Below are 20182 nucleotides of genomic sequence, written 5' to 3' on the forward strand. Positions count from 1 at the left end.
TACTCAAATGAAAGTTCTCGATGAGTGTAATGTCGGGGTGAGCTTATATTTTTAAAAATGTCTATAAATGACAAGATACAATGTCATTTCTTAATTATTGACATTTTTTAAGATATAAACTCATTTCGATGTTACACTCATTCAGAGCTTTCTTTTGAGTACCCACATGGCATTTTTTATATATTTTATATATATGGTATTTGTAAAATATATGAAAAATTGATGTGGGTATTCAAATGAAAGGTCTCGATGAGTGTAACATCGGGGTGAGCTTATATTTTTAAAAATGTCAATAATTGATAAGATGCAATGTCAATTCTTAATTATTGACATTTTTTAAGATATAAACTCATTTTGATGTTACCCTCATCCAGAGCTTTAATTTAAGTACCCACATGGCATTTTTCATATATTTTATATGTATGTTATTTGTGAAATATATAAATATATAAAATATATGAAAAATTGATGTGGGTACTCAAATGAAAGATCTCGATGAGTGTAACCTCGGAGTGAGCTTATATCTTTAAAAATGTCAATAGTTCACAAGATACAAGGTCATTTCTTAATTATGTATCTAGAGTTATAAAATTTTCAAATGCAGCCTAAATACTTATCATAATGAATTGACTATCGGTAGAAATGATATGAAACTTTGAAAAGGCACAAATTCAAATCGAGACCTTTGTAATGACACTAAATTTCACTAAAAAAACCGATTTTATCATATGACTATCCTGGAAACAAATTTTTTTTTATTCTCTTAATAATATAGATTAGCCGACTTTCAACAATTTTTGTAATTTTTTTTAAATAATTCAATTGCAAGTTTTAAAATTGGACGTAAAATTTTAAAAATCTTTCACATTTGAAATTTTGTGTAATAATTTTTTAAATAAAAAAAATTACAAAAATTTTTAAATGTCGGCTAATTTAATTTTCATAAATTATTTTTATACGCCCTGTTTAAATAATTGCTATTGTAATTTTATATTAAAATTATATGTATGTAATTTACAGTATTGTAATTATAGTTAATAATAATAATTAATCATTTAATTACAATGATTAAAGACATAAGAGTAATATTATGTAGCATTTACATGACAATTTAATTTTTTGTTCTATAAGAAATATTACAAGTCGCTATTTGAAGGAATGTTAATGAGTTTTTTTTTGTATATGTAATAAAGTATTAAATAAATACTTTAATTCTAAAACTTTTGTTATTTATTATGCACCAAAAAATTATGAAAATTAATTTAACAGATATTTAATAATTTTAAGAATTTTATAACAAATAAATTGTGGTAAAAAAAATTGACTTGTAAAAATAAAAGAAAAATAATAAATTTAAAAATACTTTCTAAAATTTATAAATAAAAAAAGAAGATTATAAATTATGTATGATTCATATAAAAATCCACTTAAAAAATAATATGTAAGTATGTAAATGTTAACATTAATGAAGTCAGAAGCTTTTTAAAATAGTTAAAGATTTATATTGTTTGTTTTAGGTTGAGATTTAAAAATAGATCCGTTGAGAAATAAATGTCCAGATGGGAGGTATGTGATGAATAAAAGAATTCACGGTGGGTTTCACTGGAATTCTATTGCCCTGATTTTCCGCATTTAAGGAGTTGTGTTCCACTAGTGTAGTCAAGCTATACATATAGATCAAGCACCAGAATCGTCTAGTCAGAGACACCCCAGCAGAGATAAATTACTTGGATGCTCAGTGCACACGATATAATACAAAACGAGACGTAAGAAATATAGAGTATTTTACTTTTTAAACTATTTCATTAAAGGATTTTATTCTTAAGAACCTTTTTATTTTATAATATTAAAGTTAGCCGAAGTTTTTTGATTTTTTTATTTATTAGTTTATTAAAAATATTTTTTAATAATTGAACTTAAGGTAAAAGACTCAATTATTGACACTATCAGAGACAAAGTTATGATTTGATTTTTTTTAAGCAATCAAATATCAATATCGTTGAATTTTGTTTGTAATAATGTCCCAAGTAATGTTTTTACTAATCAATTTTTTTATCTCTGCCATTTTTTAATTTAAACACTTTTTAAATTTGCCGCATTTTTTCTTAGTTTTAAAATACAAAATATCAATATGGTGGCGAGATGCCGAACATATGGTGAGCCGGTTTTAACAAAAAAACAAATATTACAAACAAATTAAATGACTTTTAATTCTAAATTTTTGCAAAAATATCTTTTGTATGAATTTGAACCTTAAAAAAAAAGAATTGAGAGATTTTATGGAATTTTAACGGAGATATCGTCATTTTTATTTACGAAAAAATGCATCTGACATTTTTACGGCAATTTTTTGGATTAAAATTTAAATTTAAAAGAGTTAATAATTTTTGGATAATAAATTAAAATATAAAATCAATAATTAAAGTAAAATTTCCAATTATTGACACTATCAGAGACAAAGTTATGATTTGATTTTTTTTAAGCAATCAAGTATCAATATCGTTGAATTTTGTTTGTGGTAATGTCTCAAGTAATGTTTTTACTAATTAATTTTTTTTTTAAATGATAATCACTGATCTTTACTAATTAATTTTAAATAATTAAATAGATTATCAGGATACACCAATTATTGGCAGGTTAAAAAACTGATTGATCTAATTATTGACTTACCTTCGCCCCAATTATTGACACCTATACTAAGCATGCCTAGAATCATCTGCTTATTCTTATTTATCCAAACTTATTATTAAGTAATCAATTTTATTGAAGTTTATTAATAATAATTTCCATAAATGATTAATTACTTTTGAAAATATAAAAATTTATTTAAAAATAATTTATTGAATCAGAAGAGTTCAAACTCTTACAGTTAATTTTTTAGGTTAAAGTCAAAAAAAGGCGTGATAGCGCTGCCGAATGGCTGTCAATATGAGATTCAACTTAAAAATTATCAACTAGTTATTGACACCCATTATTTAAATATTATAAAGCATGCAATTAATTTCGATTATTCAGTTTTATAAATTTTTCATATATTATTAATTAAAAAAAAAAAGATTATATTATTAGATGAAGAAATGAATTTAAACTCGGCATTTAAAAAAAATGCTTTTCTAATCAAAGTTGTTAAAAAAATAAACGCTCGTAAGCTGATTTGATGAACTGGTGGTAACTTTATTTTAACTTCCCGCTAAGAAAATCGAAGATTTTCAAAAATCGGGAAATTGTTTTCACCCCGTTTTGCAAAAATCGAGTTTTCATCAGATCTCGACGTTTGAAGATCACAGGGAGCTTCCCTGACTATCTCCGCAAGGTTGTCACGGAGTCTGTATGTGTGTGTGTGTGTGTGTGTGTGTGTGTGTGTGTGTGTGTGTGTGTGTGTGTGTTTGTGTGAAAGTATGTGAACCGCTTATAACTTTTGAACGGCTTGACCGATTTCATCGCGGTTAGTGGCATTCGAAAGGGCTTGACCAAACTTAGATTTTGAAAACTATTGGGACCGATTCAGATCAATAGATTTTGAGAAATCTTCAAAAAACTGAAAAAAAAATTTTTTTCAAATGTGGTTTTTTTGGAATAACTTTTAAACGGCTTGATGGTTCAATTCCAAAAACTAATCAGCTTTTAACCTCAAAAAACCACGTCGATCGCCACCAGTCCGGTCAAAATCGGTTGATTCGTTCGAGAGATATCGTGAACGAAAGAAAACCGAAAAAAGTGTTTTTTCGGAATAACTCCAAAATTCCTAGCGCGATTAATTCAAAATTTGAGATTCTTTGTGAGGCTTAAAAAACTGCGTCGAATGCTGCCAACCGCGTGAAAATCGGTTTATTCATTAAAAAGTTATTGCGGTTTAAAAATTCAAAAAATAGTGTCTTATCAAATCTCTATCAGACTTTTGAGCTCAAAAGCATAGGAAAGCAATCTCTTTAAGCTCGGAGAGCTCAAAATAACCCACAAATTGTATTTTTAAGCTCGAAGAGCTCAAAAACATCATTGGTGCAATTTTAAGCGCCTTATGGAATTAGCAGGAAGTTGCAGGGATGGCCTTCAGGGTCAACCGTTTTTCCAATTTTTTTTTTAATAATTAATCTTTAATATTTTGAACTGACAGTAATTTTTGTCAATTTTTTAATTAATTAGAATTTAATAAAAATTTATATGATAGTTATTTTTATTACAGATGATTGAATAAATTTAAAAATAATTTAGGGTGTCAATATTTAGGCCCCTGTCAATACTTAGGACTTCCACTTATATAGTTTTTTACAAAAAAAAATTTTTTTTTTATTATTTTGTAATAATGTTTTCAATATAAAAAAAATTTTTAAGTCTGCTGATTTAATTTTTATTCTTTCTATCTCTTTCTTCCTTTTAATCCACTTTTATTATCTTATTTTATACTTCTATTTTAACTCTTTATGTTTTGTCGGTTTATTATTTCAGCATTGCGGTGTGGTTTATATCAATAGTTATCATAAATCTTGAAATGTTTTCCAGATTCTGCATTTACTTCCCAGGATTTAACAATCATCGTCAGCAACAGCCAGTAATGCAGCAGCCGCCGATCGCCGAGTTTTGATGTGAGCGTATATTGACACTTCAATCCAGTGTCGCTGCCTAATTTTCTCAAGTGTCGTGATTTTGAAGGCTCTAAGGGGTGAACCTATCAATCAAAATAATTTTACAAGAACTGTGACTTTGATTGATATCATATAATATGTTCCATATCGGAGTCTGGTAATCATGCGTGCGAAAAATTTCAGAGAGGTATCGCAGTCTCGCTTCCCAAAGGTGAGTTTTTTTTTTTACTCCAAATTCCTGTAATATATTGATTACAACTAACAACCTTGTAGTCACTATGTGACTGCCGTGACTTGTGAACTATAAATGAATATAATTTTGCTTTATAAAATAATGACTTTTGTTAAATTGCACTGTACTTTCTTAACTATTGACGTTCTTAAAGATATAAGCTTATCCCGATGTTACACTCATTTAGAGCTTTCATTTGAGTACCCACCCCTGATTCAGAAAGATGATTTGAAATGATTACCTTCATGTTAATTGTATATCTATATAGTATTCAAATCCCATGCATTTAAATCACTTCAAGTCATTTTAAATGATTTCAAATCAGATTTCTTAATCAGGGACATGCATTTTTGATATATTTTTCATATATACATATATATAATATATATTTTAAAGATATGAACTCATCCCGATGTTGCTCTCATCAAGACCTTTCATTTGAGTACCCACATGCATTTTTGATATATTTTTCATATATACATATATAATATATATAAATATATGAAAAATTGAAGTGGGTACTCAAATGAAAGGTCTCGATGAGTGTAACATCGGGATGAGCTTATATCTTTAAAAATGTCAATAGTTCACAAGATACAAGGTCATTTTTTAATTATTGACATTTTTGAAGATATGAACTCATTGCGATGTTACACTCAAAGAGACCTTTCATTTAAGTACCCACATGGCATTTTTTTGTATCTTTTATATACATGGTACTTTTGAAATACATGAATATATAAAATATATGAAAAATTGATGTGGGTACTCAAAGGAAAGGTCTCGATGAGTGTAACATCGGGATGAGCTTATATCTTTAAAAATGTCAATAGTTCACAAGATACAAGGTCATTTTTTAATTATTGACATTTTTTAAGATATAAACTCATTTCGATGTTAAACTCATCGAGACCTTTTGTTTGAGTACCCACATGGCATTTTTCATATATTATACATATATATTTGTAAAATATATAAATATATAAAATATATGAAAAATTGATATGGGTACTCAAATGAAAGGTCTCGATGAGTGTAACATCGGGATGAGCTTATATCTTTAAAAATGTCGATAGTTCACAAGATACAAAGTAATTTCTTAATTATTAACATTTTTTAAGATATAAACTCATTTCGATGTTACACTCATCGAGACCTTTCATTTGAGTACCCACATGACATTTTTCATATATTATATATATATATATATTTGTAAAATATATAAATATATAAAATATATGAAAAATTGATGTGGCTACTCAAATGAAAGGTCTCGATGAGTGATACTTCGGGATGAGCCTATATATTCAAAAATGTCAATAGATCACAAGATACAAGGTCATTTCTTAATTATGTATGTAGAGATCGAGCATTTTCGAATGCAGCTTAAATAGTTATCATAATAAATTGACTATTGGTGACAATTCTAAACGATTCCAAATTTAACCATAAAAACCCATTTTATCATATAAATACACTGGCCACCAAATTTTGCTTATTCTTTTAATAATAGAATTTTTACATAAAATAACCGAATTTACATAACAATTTTCATAAAAAGAATTGTTTATACTCTTGCCAACAAATGACTGCTCTAATTCTGGTTCCGTTCTAGTTTTAGCAAAATCTCCCGGGTGAGTGAATCTGAAATTTTGTTCTATATTCTATAATTTTTGCCCCAGAAACTTCATCTTGAAAATATTTAGTTAGTTAATAAAAAGCTACTGAGATAGAAAGCCGGTCAAAGCTCTGCTCCAGTTACAAGAATTGTTCCAGACTAAATTTAAGGTTCAATAGACCGCTGTCTCCTGAGATAACTCCAGATCAATTCTCAATTTTTTTTATCAATTATTTTTAAGTATTAGTTATCGATTTTATTTTTTAATTTATTCTCAAAAAAAATGATTCATTTTTCTAAGGAGGTTCGAGCGAATCTAATGTAAAAAATAATTTCCAACTTTGAGCTTTGAAATTAAGTATACGTATAAATAAATACGTAATTTATCTAATCCCAAAATTTAAAAAAGATTCACCGTTTAGTTACTTAAATATTAAATTTTAAAAATCACATATTTTATCTCCTTATACACGGGCTCTTATGGCGGACAAACGTTTTGTCGAGACTTTAATTATTTTTTTCAATATTAATCTCCCAACTTTAACGGATAAAAAACTATACACAAAAAACTTGGATTATTGCAAAATATAAAAACAATTTAATAATAATACATTACCGATATAATTTTTGAAATATTTAAAGTCAAATTTTATGTTTGTAACTTGTTTATCGTCAGCCATTTATTCGAATAAAGATTTGACAACATCCCAGTCAGCATCCAAGTCAGAAAGATTTCAGTATGAAGTCTTTTAAAAAACTTCTTATAGAAGTCCTAATGTGACGTACGTCTTAAGGAGCTCTTTTTTACGAGGTCAGAACTAAGAGCTCTTAATGAACTCATAAGTTTGGAGTCAATTTTCTGACATCTAACTGAGTCCCTTTTTTGGACTTCTTTTTGAGTTGCGTATAATGAGCTTATAGACATTATAAACAAAAACACAAATTTCTTTTTAATATAAAGCTGTCAAAATCTTATTCATTTTTCATTTATTACTTTCCTGATTGAGAAATTAAATTGAAAATGATTAAAAATAATTCGAATTAAATGATTTAAAACAATTTGAATAGATTAATATATAGATATACACTTGGCATAGGTTAACTCATTTCTCTTAATCCAGGTTAATTAAATTTTTCAAAAATTTTAAATTATATTATGAAGTAATAGGCAATAATGTTAAAATCTGGTTCGTAATCAAACTAATTTAGATAAAATAATAAAATTTGATTCTAATCTGAAAAAATTATGTGAACTTTCTACATTTAAGGAGTACTTTGCATGTATCAATTTTAAACATTTTATTCGAATTTAACGATATCTTAGAACTATATACTTATTAATTATTGTTGAATTTTTAATATTCATTAATTTATCTATTAGATTTTATATTGTGAAAAGTAAACAAAATTTATATAGACTATTTAAAAAAATATTACAGGTAGACTTTTAAATATTTTTTAGTATATAAATATTCGTAAAAGTTACTTTTTCTCTATCGATACACAGTATCAAATAGAATAAATAATATAGACAATGATCGCAACATTTCATCACTATATAAACTTAGCTTATAAGAATAATGAGATGTATAACGACATATCGTTTGAACAGCGTAGGGGGCTAGGTATCGATCTAGCACGCGCGCAACTCGGGTTCGAATCTTAGTTACGGCAATTGCGATTTTCACTTTCTCTCTTTAAACCGACAATATTAGGTCAAACTAAAATAATAAACATTCGAAATCAGCATCGGTGCTTCATGAAACTCCGAATTATTTTTCATAATTTACTTTTATTATTATTATTATTATTAATATTATTTTTGTTGTGTTCTTATTATTGTTATCATTATAATAGCGTATAGAGATAAAAAATCATTCATCTGTGCGAGTTCAGAAAAAAGAGCTCTTTAAGAGCTCGTTTTGATGAGTTCTTAAAGTCTACAATAAGCGGCGCATTCGACCTCTTCAGAAAGTCTTAAAGACGTTTTTTAGACGTAGACTCTGACGTCCAAATCAGAAATCTGAGCTCATTCGGAATAACTTAATACGTCATTTTGCTATCTGGGATCGCGTCAACAGCTGAGAAAAAACAAAAGGATAGAAATATAGTTACAGAGAGAGAAATGTTTAACTCACACACTCATCCACGTCTTAGTTATGGGTACAATCAAGCGCGCTATTGCCAAATCTGTTTATTTATTCCGGCAAGTAATAAATACCAAAGTCATTTTATTACTTTACTTTATTAAATAAGTAAAACTCATCAATTATTAAATTGTTTAAATTATTTTAAATTAAAATAAAGAATTTTTACGAATATTGGAAAAACTAAAATTTTAAAAAAATGTTAACACTATTTTGACTCATTACACTGATAGAATTTGTTTATATTTAATAAGCTTTATTAACTGTTAATAAATGATTTTTTAACATCATAGGATTTAATAAATATTTATTAACATTTAATAAATTATTTATTAAATACGATTTTTTAAATGTTAATAAATATTTGTTAACAGTTAACAAATATTTATTAACAGTTAGTAAGTAATTTATTAAGTACAATTTATTAACTATTAATAAATATTTATTAATGGTTAATGAATATTTGTTAACTGTTAACAAATATTTTTTTAAAATAAAAAGCAAAAATATCAATTTTCTTTTGACACTTTTTATAACCCTAGCTGGAATACATGATAATAATTAAATTCACTAAATTAATTAATGTTTTTAATATTTAAAAATATAAAAGACAATTATGAGCTGTGATAGAATTTGATATTTTACAATAAACGTAATTATAATGTAATATAATTAATGCAAAAAATTTATAAAGATGATTTTTGCTTATAAGCAATCTTCATATCATATGACATTGCAAGCGAAACAAATTCACTCAACAATAGTATATTACACATCTAGGGCAGTAAAATAAGAAATGTCACAGATCACATGTTTGTCGACCTCGGCTTCGCCTCGGTCAACAATTACATGTCATCTGAGACATTTCTTATTTTCCTGCCCTAGGTAAGAAATATACTATATTAACTGTTAATAAATATTTGTTAACTATTAATAAATACTTATTAATTATTAATAAATGTACTTTTCTCCCAAATAAATATTTATTGAATGTTAAGAAATATTTATTCAAATTTAATAAATTAAATAATTGTCTTCAAATAAATTAAATTATTAATAGTTAATAAAAATCCTTCTATCAGTGTAGTTACGCTCGAACTTCCTTAAATTTCAATTTTAATCCAAAAAATCGCCGTAAAAATGTCAAGTGCATTTGTTCGTAAATAAAAATGACGATATCTCTGCTAAAATTTTATAAAACATCTCAATTCTTTTTTTTTTAAGTTCAGATTCATAAAAAATATATTTCTGCAAAAAGTTAGCATTAAAAGTCTTTTAATTAGTTTGTAATATTCATTTTTTTGTTAAAACTGGCCGACCATATGTTCGGCATCTCGCCGCCATCTTGATATTTTGAATTTTAAAACTAAGAAAAAAAGGCGGCAAATTCAAAAAGTGTTTAAATTTAAAAATGGGATAAATGATAAAAGATTAATTATAATTATCACATTGAATCATTGTGAGTGACAATTCAATTACCGTCGACAGATCTACGAATATATATTTAGTTAGTGTGTATGTGGGTGTATATAATAATAATCAAATATAATATGTTATTAAACATCACGCGTCTATCATCATCAGCATGCATTCAAATAATACTCAAACAAGAGATCGATGTTTGATATTACTAACGATATTTTATTCCCGCGAGTCTCATTTGCTCTTTTATGTAACACAATAGATAATTTATGTTAATTGTTTTTAAGCCCAGGACAAATTGCGCTTTAATTTTCTAAATTAAATGTCAATCAACGATCAATTTAAATATTATCGTTAGTGAAAAAAAAATTATTGAAGGCTTTTAAATTAAAATTAATTTTTATTTTTAACAATTTTAGGATATACATACTTAAATATTCAAGTATACATTGTTTCTGAATTATAGCATTAAATTTTACGATAATCAGGATATATTCATGCATGTTGTGTTTAATTTCTCTCACTTGCACTCCGGAGATTTTCACGCATGACGTTTAATTAATTCCTAATTCCTTTGAAGGATTATGACGATTATCTCTAATTTGATATTAGATTATTATTAATACAAATTTTACAGATGATTTCACGCTTGTTTATAATTAGCTTTGAAAATTACAGAATATTTTTTTTAACATAATTATTTACAAATTAATTGGCAGATAAGGTGTTGTAGAATTGAATGGAAATAACCAGATATGTTGCAATAGTACTAGAAATCTGAAATTAAAAAAAAATTATATCGATTATTTTTTGTAGTTAAAAGTACACTTACCATAGTCAAAAGAGTGCGATCTAATGGGATAATTCCCCAACAGGTGAAGTCGACGGTCAGAAACGGAAGGTGGGAAGAAAACTTCAACACCTATAATCAGAAAAATTAATCATTAATTATTTATAATACTTACCACTGAGAGAAAAAATTACTTTAGAGAAGAATTACAATTTCAAATTGTAAATTTGACAGATTTTATAAAAATTACATTGTAAAATGTAAATATTAGATTCATAGCTGGTAAAATTAACATCCGAGGTTTTAATTTATAAAAAATATATTTTTAAACTGTAATTATTATAATTTTTAATTTTAAATATAAAGAATTACAATTGTCGGAAGTTTTCAACACTTTTTTTTATCAGCTGAAGAAATTACATTTTTTATTTTAAATTTTTTTCATACAAAAAGAAACAATTTAAAAAAGACCATTCGGCAGCCGAAATGGAAGTAGATTTCATCATGAATAGAAAAAAATATAACGAAGATTGTATACAGAACTAGGGCTTTTAACTTATATGCAATCGACAAAAATATATATCGACGGACAAATACTAAAACCAGTGCAATAGCAAATTTCATAATTGGCATAGGGGAATGGGGCATAATTTTGAGACTACACATGTGACATGGTACTCACATTAAAGCTTATTTAAAGAGCTTTCGGATGCAATTTACAGAATTGCAATAAGTTATCCCATTCAAAAGTTATTCGAGTTCGAAAGTGAAGAAATATGAATTTTTATGATTTTCAAAATTTTGAAATCCTGGTATTTCTAAATTACTTGACCGATTAAGCTCATCTTCGAACTTGACTTTGGTATTTATCTGTAGAATAAGTATGTTGAGTTTGGTAGAGATCCGTTGTAAATTGGCGACGCTATCGTCCTGACAAGCCGCGTTATATCCCATGTATATATATAAATATATATATATATAAGCATATATATATATATATATATATATATATATATATACAGCATATATATATATATATATATATATATATATACAGAGTGTCCCAGAAGTAACGGACGCCATTGTAGCATCTGATAAACAAAATAATTCTGAGACGAAAAGTCATTAGACATTTTTTAATCAGACGCATAGATAATTAATTATTAATTAAAATAACGTTCTTTTATGCGTTAGAGAGAGAGCACTAGTGTCCAGTCAAGTGCGTTCCAACGAAGACGCTTGCACGTGTGAATGTGTAAGTAAATATATGTGACTACGTTAGCTATAGAAACTAGTTAGTCATACAGTTAGTTGTGTCTTTGTTTGGCACATACTTTACTGGACACTGGCGCTCTCTCTCTTACAAATAAAGAGACGTAATTTTTAATTAATAATTAATTATCTATACGGTTAATTGAAAAATGGCTAAGGACTTTTCGTCTCAGAATTATTTTTTTCATCAGATGCTACAATGGCGTCCGTGACTTTTGGGATACCCTGTATATATATATATGTATATATATATATATATATATATATATATATATATATATATATATATATATATATATATATAAATACATACATATATAAACTTTTGAACCATATGCATTTTCTGAATTCGCTTGACGAGCTGAGTCGAAATATAGCAAAATTTTTCAAAAGTTCCGTCATGAGGACCAATGCAATAGTTAGATTTCTATGAAATCTACTAAAAATTAGGAAAACGTTAGACTCTGAAGGCCATCCCCGCAACTTCCCGCTACTTCCATAATTAAGCGCTCAAAATTGCAAATATTATGTTTTTGAGCTCTTCGAGCTCAAAAATATAATTTTCGTGTAATTTTGAGTTCTCCGAGCTCAAAAGTCTGATAGAAGTTTAATAAAACACTATTTATTGAATTTTCAAACCGCAATAACTTTTGAATGAATAAACCGATTTTCACTTGGTTGGCGGCATTCGACGCGGTTTTTCAAATTCTATGATATACTTTTAAACACAAATTGATCCGACCGAATATTTCGGTGTCATTCGAAAAAAAACACTTTTTTTCGATTTTTTTCGTCAACGATAGCTCACGAATGAATCAACCGATTTTGACCGGCTTGGTAGCAATCGACGTGGTTTTTCGATGTTAAAGAGGTCCTTTTGCCATCAATGTTAAATAAAAGATATTAGATTATGCATAAAATTAAGTTTTATCTAATAGTTAAAGTCCTTATTTATCTACTAGTGAAGTTTAATTTATACTTCACCGAGCAAATTTTTGAAAAAAAAATTTCTAAAAATGTTAGTATTTTTTCCGAGTCTTACGAGAAAATCAGACCTTAATAACTTTCTCGAATTATGGCATTAACCATCGATTAGATGGGGTAAAAAAAAACTCAAAATAAGCTTTTCGATATATTCAGGTTTGATTTTTTGCAATAAAATATATAGGTTGCCGTGGAATTTATGGAGAAATTAAAATTATAAAATCACAGAAAATTTTTGAGTAACCTACATTTAAATGGCGTCAGAACATTTGGCAACGTTGCGTAACGCGCGAGCTTCAGACCTTTCAATAAATTCAAACTAAACTTTTATGACCCAGATTTTACTTTTTGTATTTGAGTATTTTAGTTTATCTTTAGTTAATTACTTAAAAATTAATAGAAACAATTATTGTTTAATTATTGTATTTATTTAGTTAATAATTTTATATTATTGTTACCGAAGGTAGGATTAAATTAAGAAATTAAGCATGTGAGAAATTATTACGAAGCCGAGCGAATTAATTGTAAAAGAAATTAAAAGACTGGGCAATTTATTCTAAGTTCCGAACAAGATTTAGTATGGGAAAGTGATGAATGGATATAAAATGAAAGAAATGTCGATTATTATTTTGTAAGAAATAAATTAGGTAAGCGAAAATTTTATAAGTCCCGAGGACAATTTAGTATGGAAAAACCAGCGAATGGATAGAGAATGAAGGAAATTGCGATTAAAATAATAAATAATTATTTTTGAATGCTAGTTCGAGAACACCGGACAGGTGTCTAAAACGACTCTTCCTTTTCGTTACAAGAGAGTTAGGCAAAAAATGATAAACGCCAAAATTTGGCTCGATAAAGCAAGCAGTTCTTTCTCGGGAGAATTACTCGGGCGAATACTCTTCACCAAGTAATTCCAGAGGATGATACTCTACCTGGAGTCTGACCAAGGCCCAGGTAAGTATCGTGAACCGACCGGATGAAAGTGCTACTCCCCGTGCCGAAGCTTTCAGCTGAGGTACAGTAGGTGATCATAAGCCGTGTAGGTGGGGGCGAAGAGGACACTCTCCATTCGCTCTCGGGGTAGAGGTTTAGGCCCAGGGGTGACGGCTAGTCTCCTGGGGAAGCGGGGAACCAGCTTTTGAAGTTTAGTTCGCGACTTTGACGCTCACGGCGAGTGAGAGTATGTGTGAGAAGAGTGTTCCAATATATTGTTTATATTGTTTAATTTGTTTATATTGTTTATATCGTTTTATTAACATGATCAGGCCAATAAAGAGGTTTTTCTTTTTTTCTTTGATTCATTTAAAATAAAGTGTTTTGTTTATTATTTTGTTATTGATAATGTAATCCCCGTTTATGACCCTGGACTCCGGCGAGCAAATTTCGAGCCGGGGAAAAATAAATTATTTTATTTTTATAATTTTTGGAAAACGTGGACGTTACACTTTAACGCACTTATGTCTTTCATACATACTTATTAATTAATTTATTGTTAACACATTTTCATATTTCATAATTTAAAAATAAAACAATAATTAAAAAATACTAGCATTCTTGCCGTGAGACATTAGAATGTTATGGTTTTATGACTAAACATTTTTAATTAATTTATTTATTTACATTGACTGCAAACACTTAAACACAGTTAAGGTTATATTGTGCAAATGAAAATGTAAACAATCGAAATATAGCGTTGCCAAATCACGGACAGGTTACTAACAGCTGATTTACAAGAGTCAAATTAATTTTTGTATTTAACTATTTTTTTTTTTAATGTTCAAAATTTCAACGATTAATGTCTCATATATTATTTATTTTTTAATTTTAGAAATTTTTATGGGTTTTTTATTTTAATTTATCGAATATTTACTACTACAGTTGTTGTAACTCAACTGGAGCGAAAGGACTTTCTTAAGAGCTGATTAGTTTTTGGAATTGATCGGTCAAGCCGTTTACAAGTTATTAAAAAAAAACCACATTTGAAAAAAATTTTTTTGTAGTTTTTTTTAAATTTCTCAAAATCTACCGGTCCGATTCGGTCCAAAAGATATTCAAAACCTAAGTTCAGTCAAGCCCTTTCGAATGGCACCAACCGCGATTTAATCGGTCAAGCCATTCAAAAGTTATGAGAGGTTTACATACATCCACACACACACACACACACACACACACACACACACACACACACACACACACACACACACACACACACACACACACACACACACACATACATACAGACATACAGACATACAGACATACAGGCACCATTGCGGGGATAGTCAGAGAAGCTTCCTAAGAACTTAAAACGTCGAGATCTGATGAAAACTCGATTTTTGCAAATCGGGGTGAAAACAATAACTTCCCGATCTTTGAAAATCTTCGATTTTCTTAGCGGGAAGTTAAAAAAATCAACAAGTATTTTAATAAATACTTCAATTTTTTCATAACAAACAATTATTTTTAATCAATTTTACAAGCATGATAGATTAAATATAGATAAAAAAAACACTTTTGATTAAAAAAAAAAAAAAAAATACTAAAAGAAACATTTTGAAATTTTACAACAATTTAGTATATTTCTTACCTAGGGCAGGAAAATAAGAAATGTCTCAGATTACACGTAATTGTTGACCGAGGCGAAGCCGAGATCGACAAACATGTGATCTGAGGCTTTCTTATTTCCTGCCCGTGGTGAGAATACTGTTTTTCTTCTCGACAGAGGCGGAAAGCGGCATTTTCATTTAGCGCAGCGGGCAGAAAATTGACGCTTTCCGCCCGGAGGGAAGAAAAAGTATTTTTTTTCTTCAATAGTCATTTTTTCACTCGCCGTATACACTGAATACTAGTATATTTTCTGACTAGGGATGAAACAAAACGATTTCAGACCAGAGTGAAGTTGCCTGTCCGAGCGAAGCGAGGGCTGGCATCACTCGGTCTGAAATCGTGTTTCATCCCGCGTCACACATTATATTTTTCATATAAGTTGCATTAAAAATGCTAGTTTCAATGTCTGGAGCCAACCAGAACTAGATAGTTTCAGACGAATAGCGAAAATACCATTTTATTATAAAACTTATAATAAAATAGAAAGTAATAGTTTATTTTTTATCAAACATTATTCGTAAATTGAATAGTTTTCTTTTGTCATTCTTATTTATGCTTAATAACAGAATTATAATATGTCAGTACAGTTTACGGTTAGAATGACAATTATAAAGGTATAAAATAATAGTATATTTCTTACCTAGGGCAGGAAAATAAGAAATATCTCAGATTACATGTAATTGTTGACCGAGGCGAAGCCGAGGTTGACAAACATGTGATCTAAGGCTTTCTTATTTCCTGCCCGTGGTGAGAATACTATTTTTCTCCTCGACGGAGGCGGAAAGCGGCATTTTCATTTAGCGCAGCGGGCGGAAAATTGATGCTTTCAGCCTCCGTCGAGGAGAAAAATAGTATACACACCACGGGCAGTAAATAAGAAAGCCTCAGATCACATGTTTATTGACCTCGGCTCCACCTCGGACAATAATTACATGTGATCTGAGACATTTCTTATTTTACTGCCCTAGATGTGTAATATACTATTACGCAATGATTTCTTTTTAAGGATAAGGTTACGCGAAGGCGCTTATTAAAGACATTTTTGAATTTTTATTATTTTTTGTCATTAAAAAAAGCCTCAAATATATTTCAGAGTGGGTAAAAAAAATATTTGCTTTTGATTTGTAAAATTAACTTACTTTTTTAAATATTTCTTCATCCATATCGAATCGATCCCTGAGCAAGTTTAAAATCCTTGAAGTTTTTTTATTCTGTAATTATAAAACTCAATAAGTAAAAAAAATTTTTTTGGCGATAAAATTTACAAACCTGTTCAATCACTTTAGTTACTGCTGTTGTCAATATTATAAAGATATAAATATATTCCCACAAACTCAGTCCAACTATGAATAATGTAACATCAACTATCGGTAAATAAATCGTTTTTACGATTGTATAGTATAAAATGCGCACCAGCCGGATGGACATGACAGAAGAAACAATCAAAATAGAAATTCCGTAAAAATTCACTATTTCATCACATCCTTTGCAAATTTCCGCGTACGCGCGTTTTAAGCTTGTAAGATCTTCCAGAATTAACTCACGGGAATCCGATATTTTACTCTCGGTAGTGCCCAATTTCAAAAGCGTCGAATTGATCGCCTCAAATCGTCTTCGGATTAAATTTATAAAAATAGTGTAATGAATCAAGGGCCACTTTGTCAAAATATTCGGCAATAACATCATAAAGATTATTATTTCGGATTTATTGACCAAATAAATGAGTATTACTACGTTACAAGTACAAACAAAATTTATTGAAAATATCCAATCGATAGTGTAATCATTTTCACTTTTATAATCTGCACAACTATTTAAATTTTTATCAACACTTTTCAATCGATTGTTGATTAGATTTATTGGTACTTTTTGTCGGATACTATAATTTAGCACAATAAAAACAATACATGGCACTGAAGATAATAAAAACAAAGTTTCGAAAGTCTGTATCTGTTTGCGGTAAAATGTTAGTTGTAAATACAAAACAACGTAAATGTTATATGATACTGTAATAAATATGTATATAGAGTTATAACATATTCCAACATATGAAAAAGTGTATTTAAAATTATGACTTTCAATTCTTCGGTTTCTGGTAATTATTTCCGAAGCTTCGATAGACCAAGGTGACAATCCGATTAACTTGAAGAATAAGTACTGACTAATGACAAAAAGCCGATAACACAATGACTTTATTTTACGACAATTCATTTTTAATTTCTGTGTAATTCACCCGTTTTTTGTTCTATCACATTCACTGGACTAGTGATTGCTTCGTATGTCACGGTCGTTACTAATCAACGGCGCAGGAATATTAGGTTTTACATCCAGCTTGTATAATTCCGTGACATTGTATAGATAATTTATCTATGGTATCGCTTCTATATTGATGTTCGTGTCATGTAATTTAAAAATTGCATGCATGAAGAAAAATTTTTTCATTTCTAACTTCAGGCCATGTTCAGTTAAAATTAGTCGATATTAAGGTAGTACCCTCGCCAAAGTCGTTTTCTTAGGATTTTTTTTTAATTTTGGCAGATTAATGTTCATATAATTCTGCGTCGATTGGCGCAATTTGAGAATTTTTGACCATCTAGTTTCCGAGATATTTAATCCGAACGAAAACAGTTTCACTGTAAAAAATCGCGCCAAGTCCACGTTCATAAGACTATTAAGAAAAAAAAAAATTTTTTTTTCTTTAAAAAAAGATATAAAATAGAAAAATTAAAAAATCCAAGTAACCGATATGATTGTTTATGATTTTCGGAAATTAAAAAAAATTTTGTTACAAATTTAAAAATTAAAAAAAAAATTTGGAACGTATTTAGTGTGCGCGGTTGCAAAATATTTTACTTTTAATGAAATTCGTAAAATCTATTTACTAAGACTTTAAAAAAATTGAAATACACAATGACGCACACCAAGTACGTTCCAAAATTTTTTTCTTAATTTTTAAATTTATAACACAATTTTTTTTAATTTCCGAAAATCATAAACAATCATATCGGTTACTTGGATTTTTTTATTTTTTTATTTTATATATTTTTGTAAAGAAAAAAACAAATTTTTTTTTCTTAATAGTCTTATGAACGTGGACTTGGCGCGATTTTTTACAGTGAAACTGTTTTTGTTCGGATTTTAGTATTTTTTGTAATTATAATAAAAATTTACAATTGGTACCAACTTAAATCTCGCGTTGGTTGCATTTTTTACAGCAAACTATCCCCTTGAAACTACAGTTTATGTAAAAATAATTCCAGCGCACCCTGGTGGGTGTGTATGCAAGCTGTGAAATATCTTTTTTTAACTGTAGTTTCCCATCTAATGAAGGATTACTATGCATTCTCGAATTACTTAGTCTGTGGCATGTCACTTTTTACATCGAAAAAAAGTCAGGATCGAAATTTTTGAGCTTGCTATAGTTTGTGCTGATAAAATTTAATAATTTCAAGTAAATTAATGGTTATAATTGAATATAATTAATTGATATCAGTAAAATAAAGTATGAATTACTGTTATAATATAAAATTTAGGAACAAGAAGTACCGTCGAATTAAATAAAATTTTGCAACCTCGAAATACCGTTCTGCTTACAGTAAACACACTCGGTAGTCTGGCGCTCCGTTTACAACGGATTTGAACGGAACTTGGCGCCAGATTCTACCGAATCTGTGGATCACTATATAATACAAACTGCGAATAGTTCTTGTCGAAAATATAATTAGCACAACCAAGGTAGGAATTCCATAAAAAGTCACAATTTCATCACAACCTTCATAAAGTTCCGCGTATGCGCGTTTAATACTATCAAGATCATCCAGAATTAACTTATGCGATCGCGATATTTTACTTTCGGTGGTACCAAGTTTTGAAAGCATTGAATTAATACTTTTGAATCGTAATTTTATTATATTTATAAAGATTGTATAATGAATCAGTGGCCAAGTTATTAAAAAATTTGGTAGGTTTATGAAGGCAATTAGTTTTGTTTTGGAAAAAAATTGTCTCACTATTGCTATGGTACTTGTGAAGATAAAGTTGCTAGCGAAGATTACATCACTGGTACAATCGTATTTTATTTCATAATCGGCGCACGTATTCAAGTTTTTATCAACATTTCGCAGGTGGTTGTTGATGAAATTCATAATTAATTTTTGTCGAGTGGTGATAAATAGTACAATAAAAATAATACAAAACGATGAAAAAAATGCGAAGATATTTTGAAATGTATCAAAAATTTGGTCGACTATTTTCATTGATGTTATACAGTAAAAACAGTAAATATTTAACGATGAAGTTACTGCAATGAAAATAATGTTATAACACACTCCAATATATGAAAAATTGTATTTACACACAATATGTTGCCATACACACAATATATTGCTGACAATATATCTTGTGGGAAACAGATTGATGTCATCCATACAGACTTCTCAAAAGCTTTTGACAAAGTAGACATTGCAATACTCGTTGACAAAATAATAAATTTAGGCATACCCGAACTATTAGCTAACCTGATGATTT

At 28.4% G+C, this 20182-nt stretch overlaps 2 protein-coding genes across 2 annotated transcripts in view; one reads left to right on the forward strand and one right to left on the reverse strand.

Annotated features, from left to right (window-relative positions):
* Positions 1-1518: 1518 nt before the first annotated feature.
* LOC123265602 overlaps positions 1519-20182 on the forward strand; it is a 52466-nt gene continuing 33802 nt past the window's right edge. The window contains exons 1-2 of the mRNA XM_044729396.1: positions 1519-1766; positions 4501-4794. Coding sequence (XP_044585331.1) covers positions 4747-4794 — 48 coding nt within the window. The 5' untranslated portion in view covers positions 1519-1766; positions 4501-4746. The remainder of the gene's footprint in view (positions 1767-4500; positions 4795-20182) is intronic.
* LOC123265596 lies at positions 10697-18134 on the reverse strand. Its single transcript, XM_044729388.1, has 4 exons — positions 16925-18134; positions 16795-16866; positions 10835-10924; positions 10697-10779 (listed from the first exon to the last, which is right to left on the reverse strand). Exons 1-4 carry the CDS (start codon positions 17864-17866, stop codon positions 10711-10713), a joined length of 1173 nt encoding a protein of 390 aa, XP_044585323.1. The 5' UTR covers positions 17867-18134; the 3' UTR covers positions 10697-10710.

This window comes from Cotesia glomerata, linkage group LG5 (genome assembly GCF_020080835.1).
Source record: "Cotesia glomerata isolate CgM1 linkage group LG5, MPM_Cglom_v2.3, whole genome shotgun sequence".
Lineage (NCBI taxonomy): Eukaryota > Metazoa > Arthropoda > Insecta > Hymenoptera > Braconidae > Cotesia > Cotesia glomerata.

Excerpts from the sequence above, each read along its gene's own strand:
- LOC123265596 (XM_044729388.1), bottom strand. The coding sequence starts at position 17,866 with ATGAATTGTCGTAAAATAAAGTCATTGTGTTATCGGCTTTTTGTCATT. Across the intron at positions 16,867-16,924 it reads TAACTAAAGTGATTGAACAG|AATAAAAAAACTTCAAGGAT; the intron begins GTTTGTAAATTT and ends TTATAATTACAG. Across the intron at positions 10,780-10,834 it reads ATCGCACTCTTTTGACTATG|ATTTCTAGTACTATTGCAAC; the intron begins GTAAGTGTACTT and ends TTTTAATTTCAG.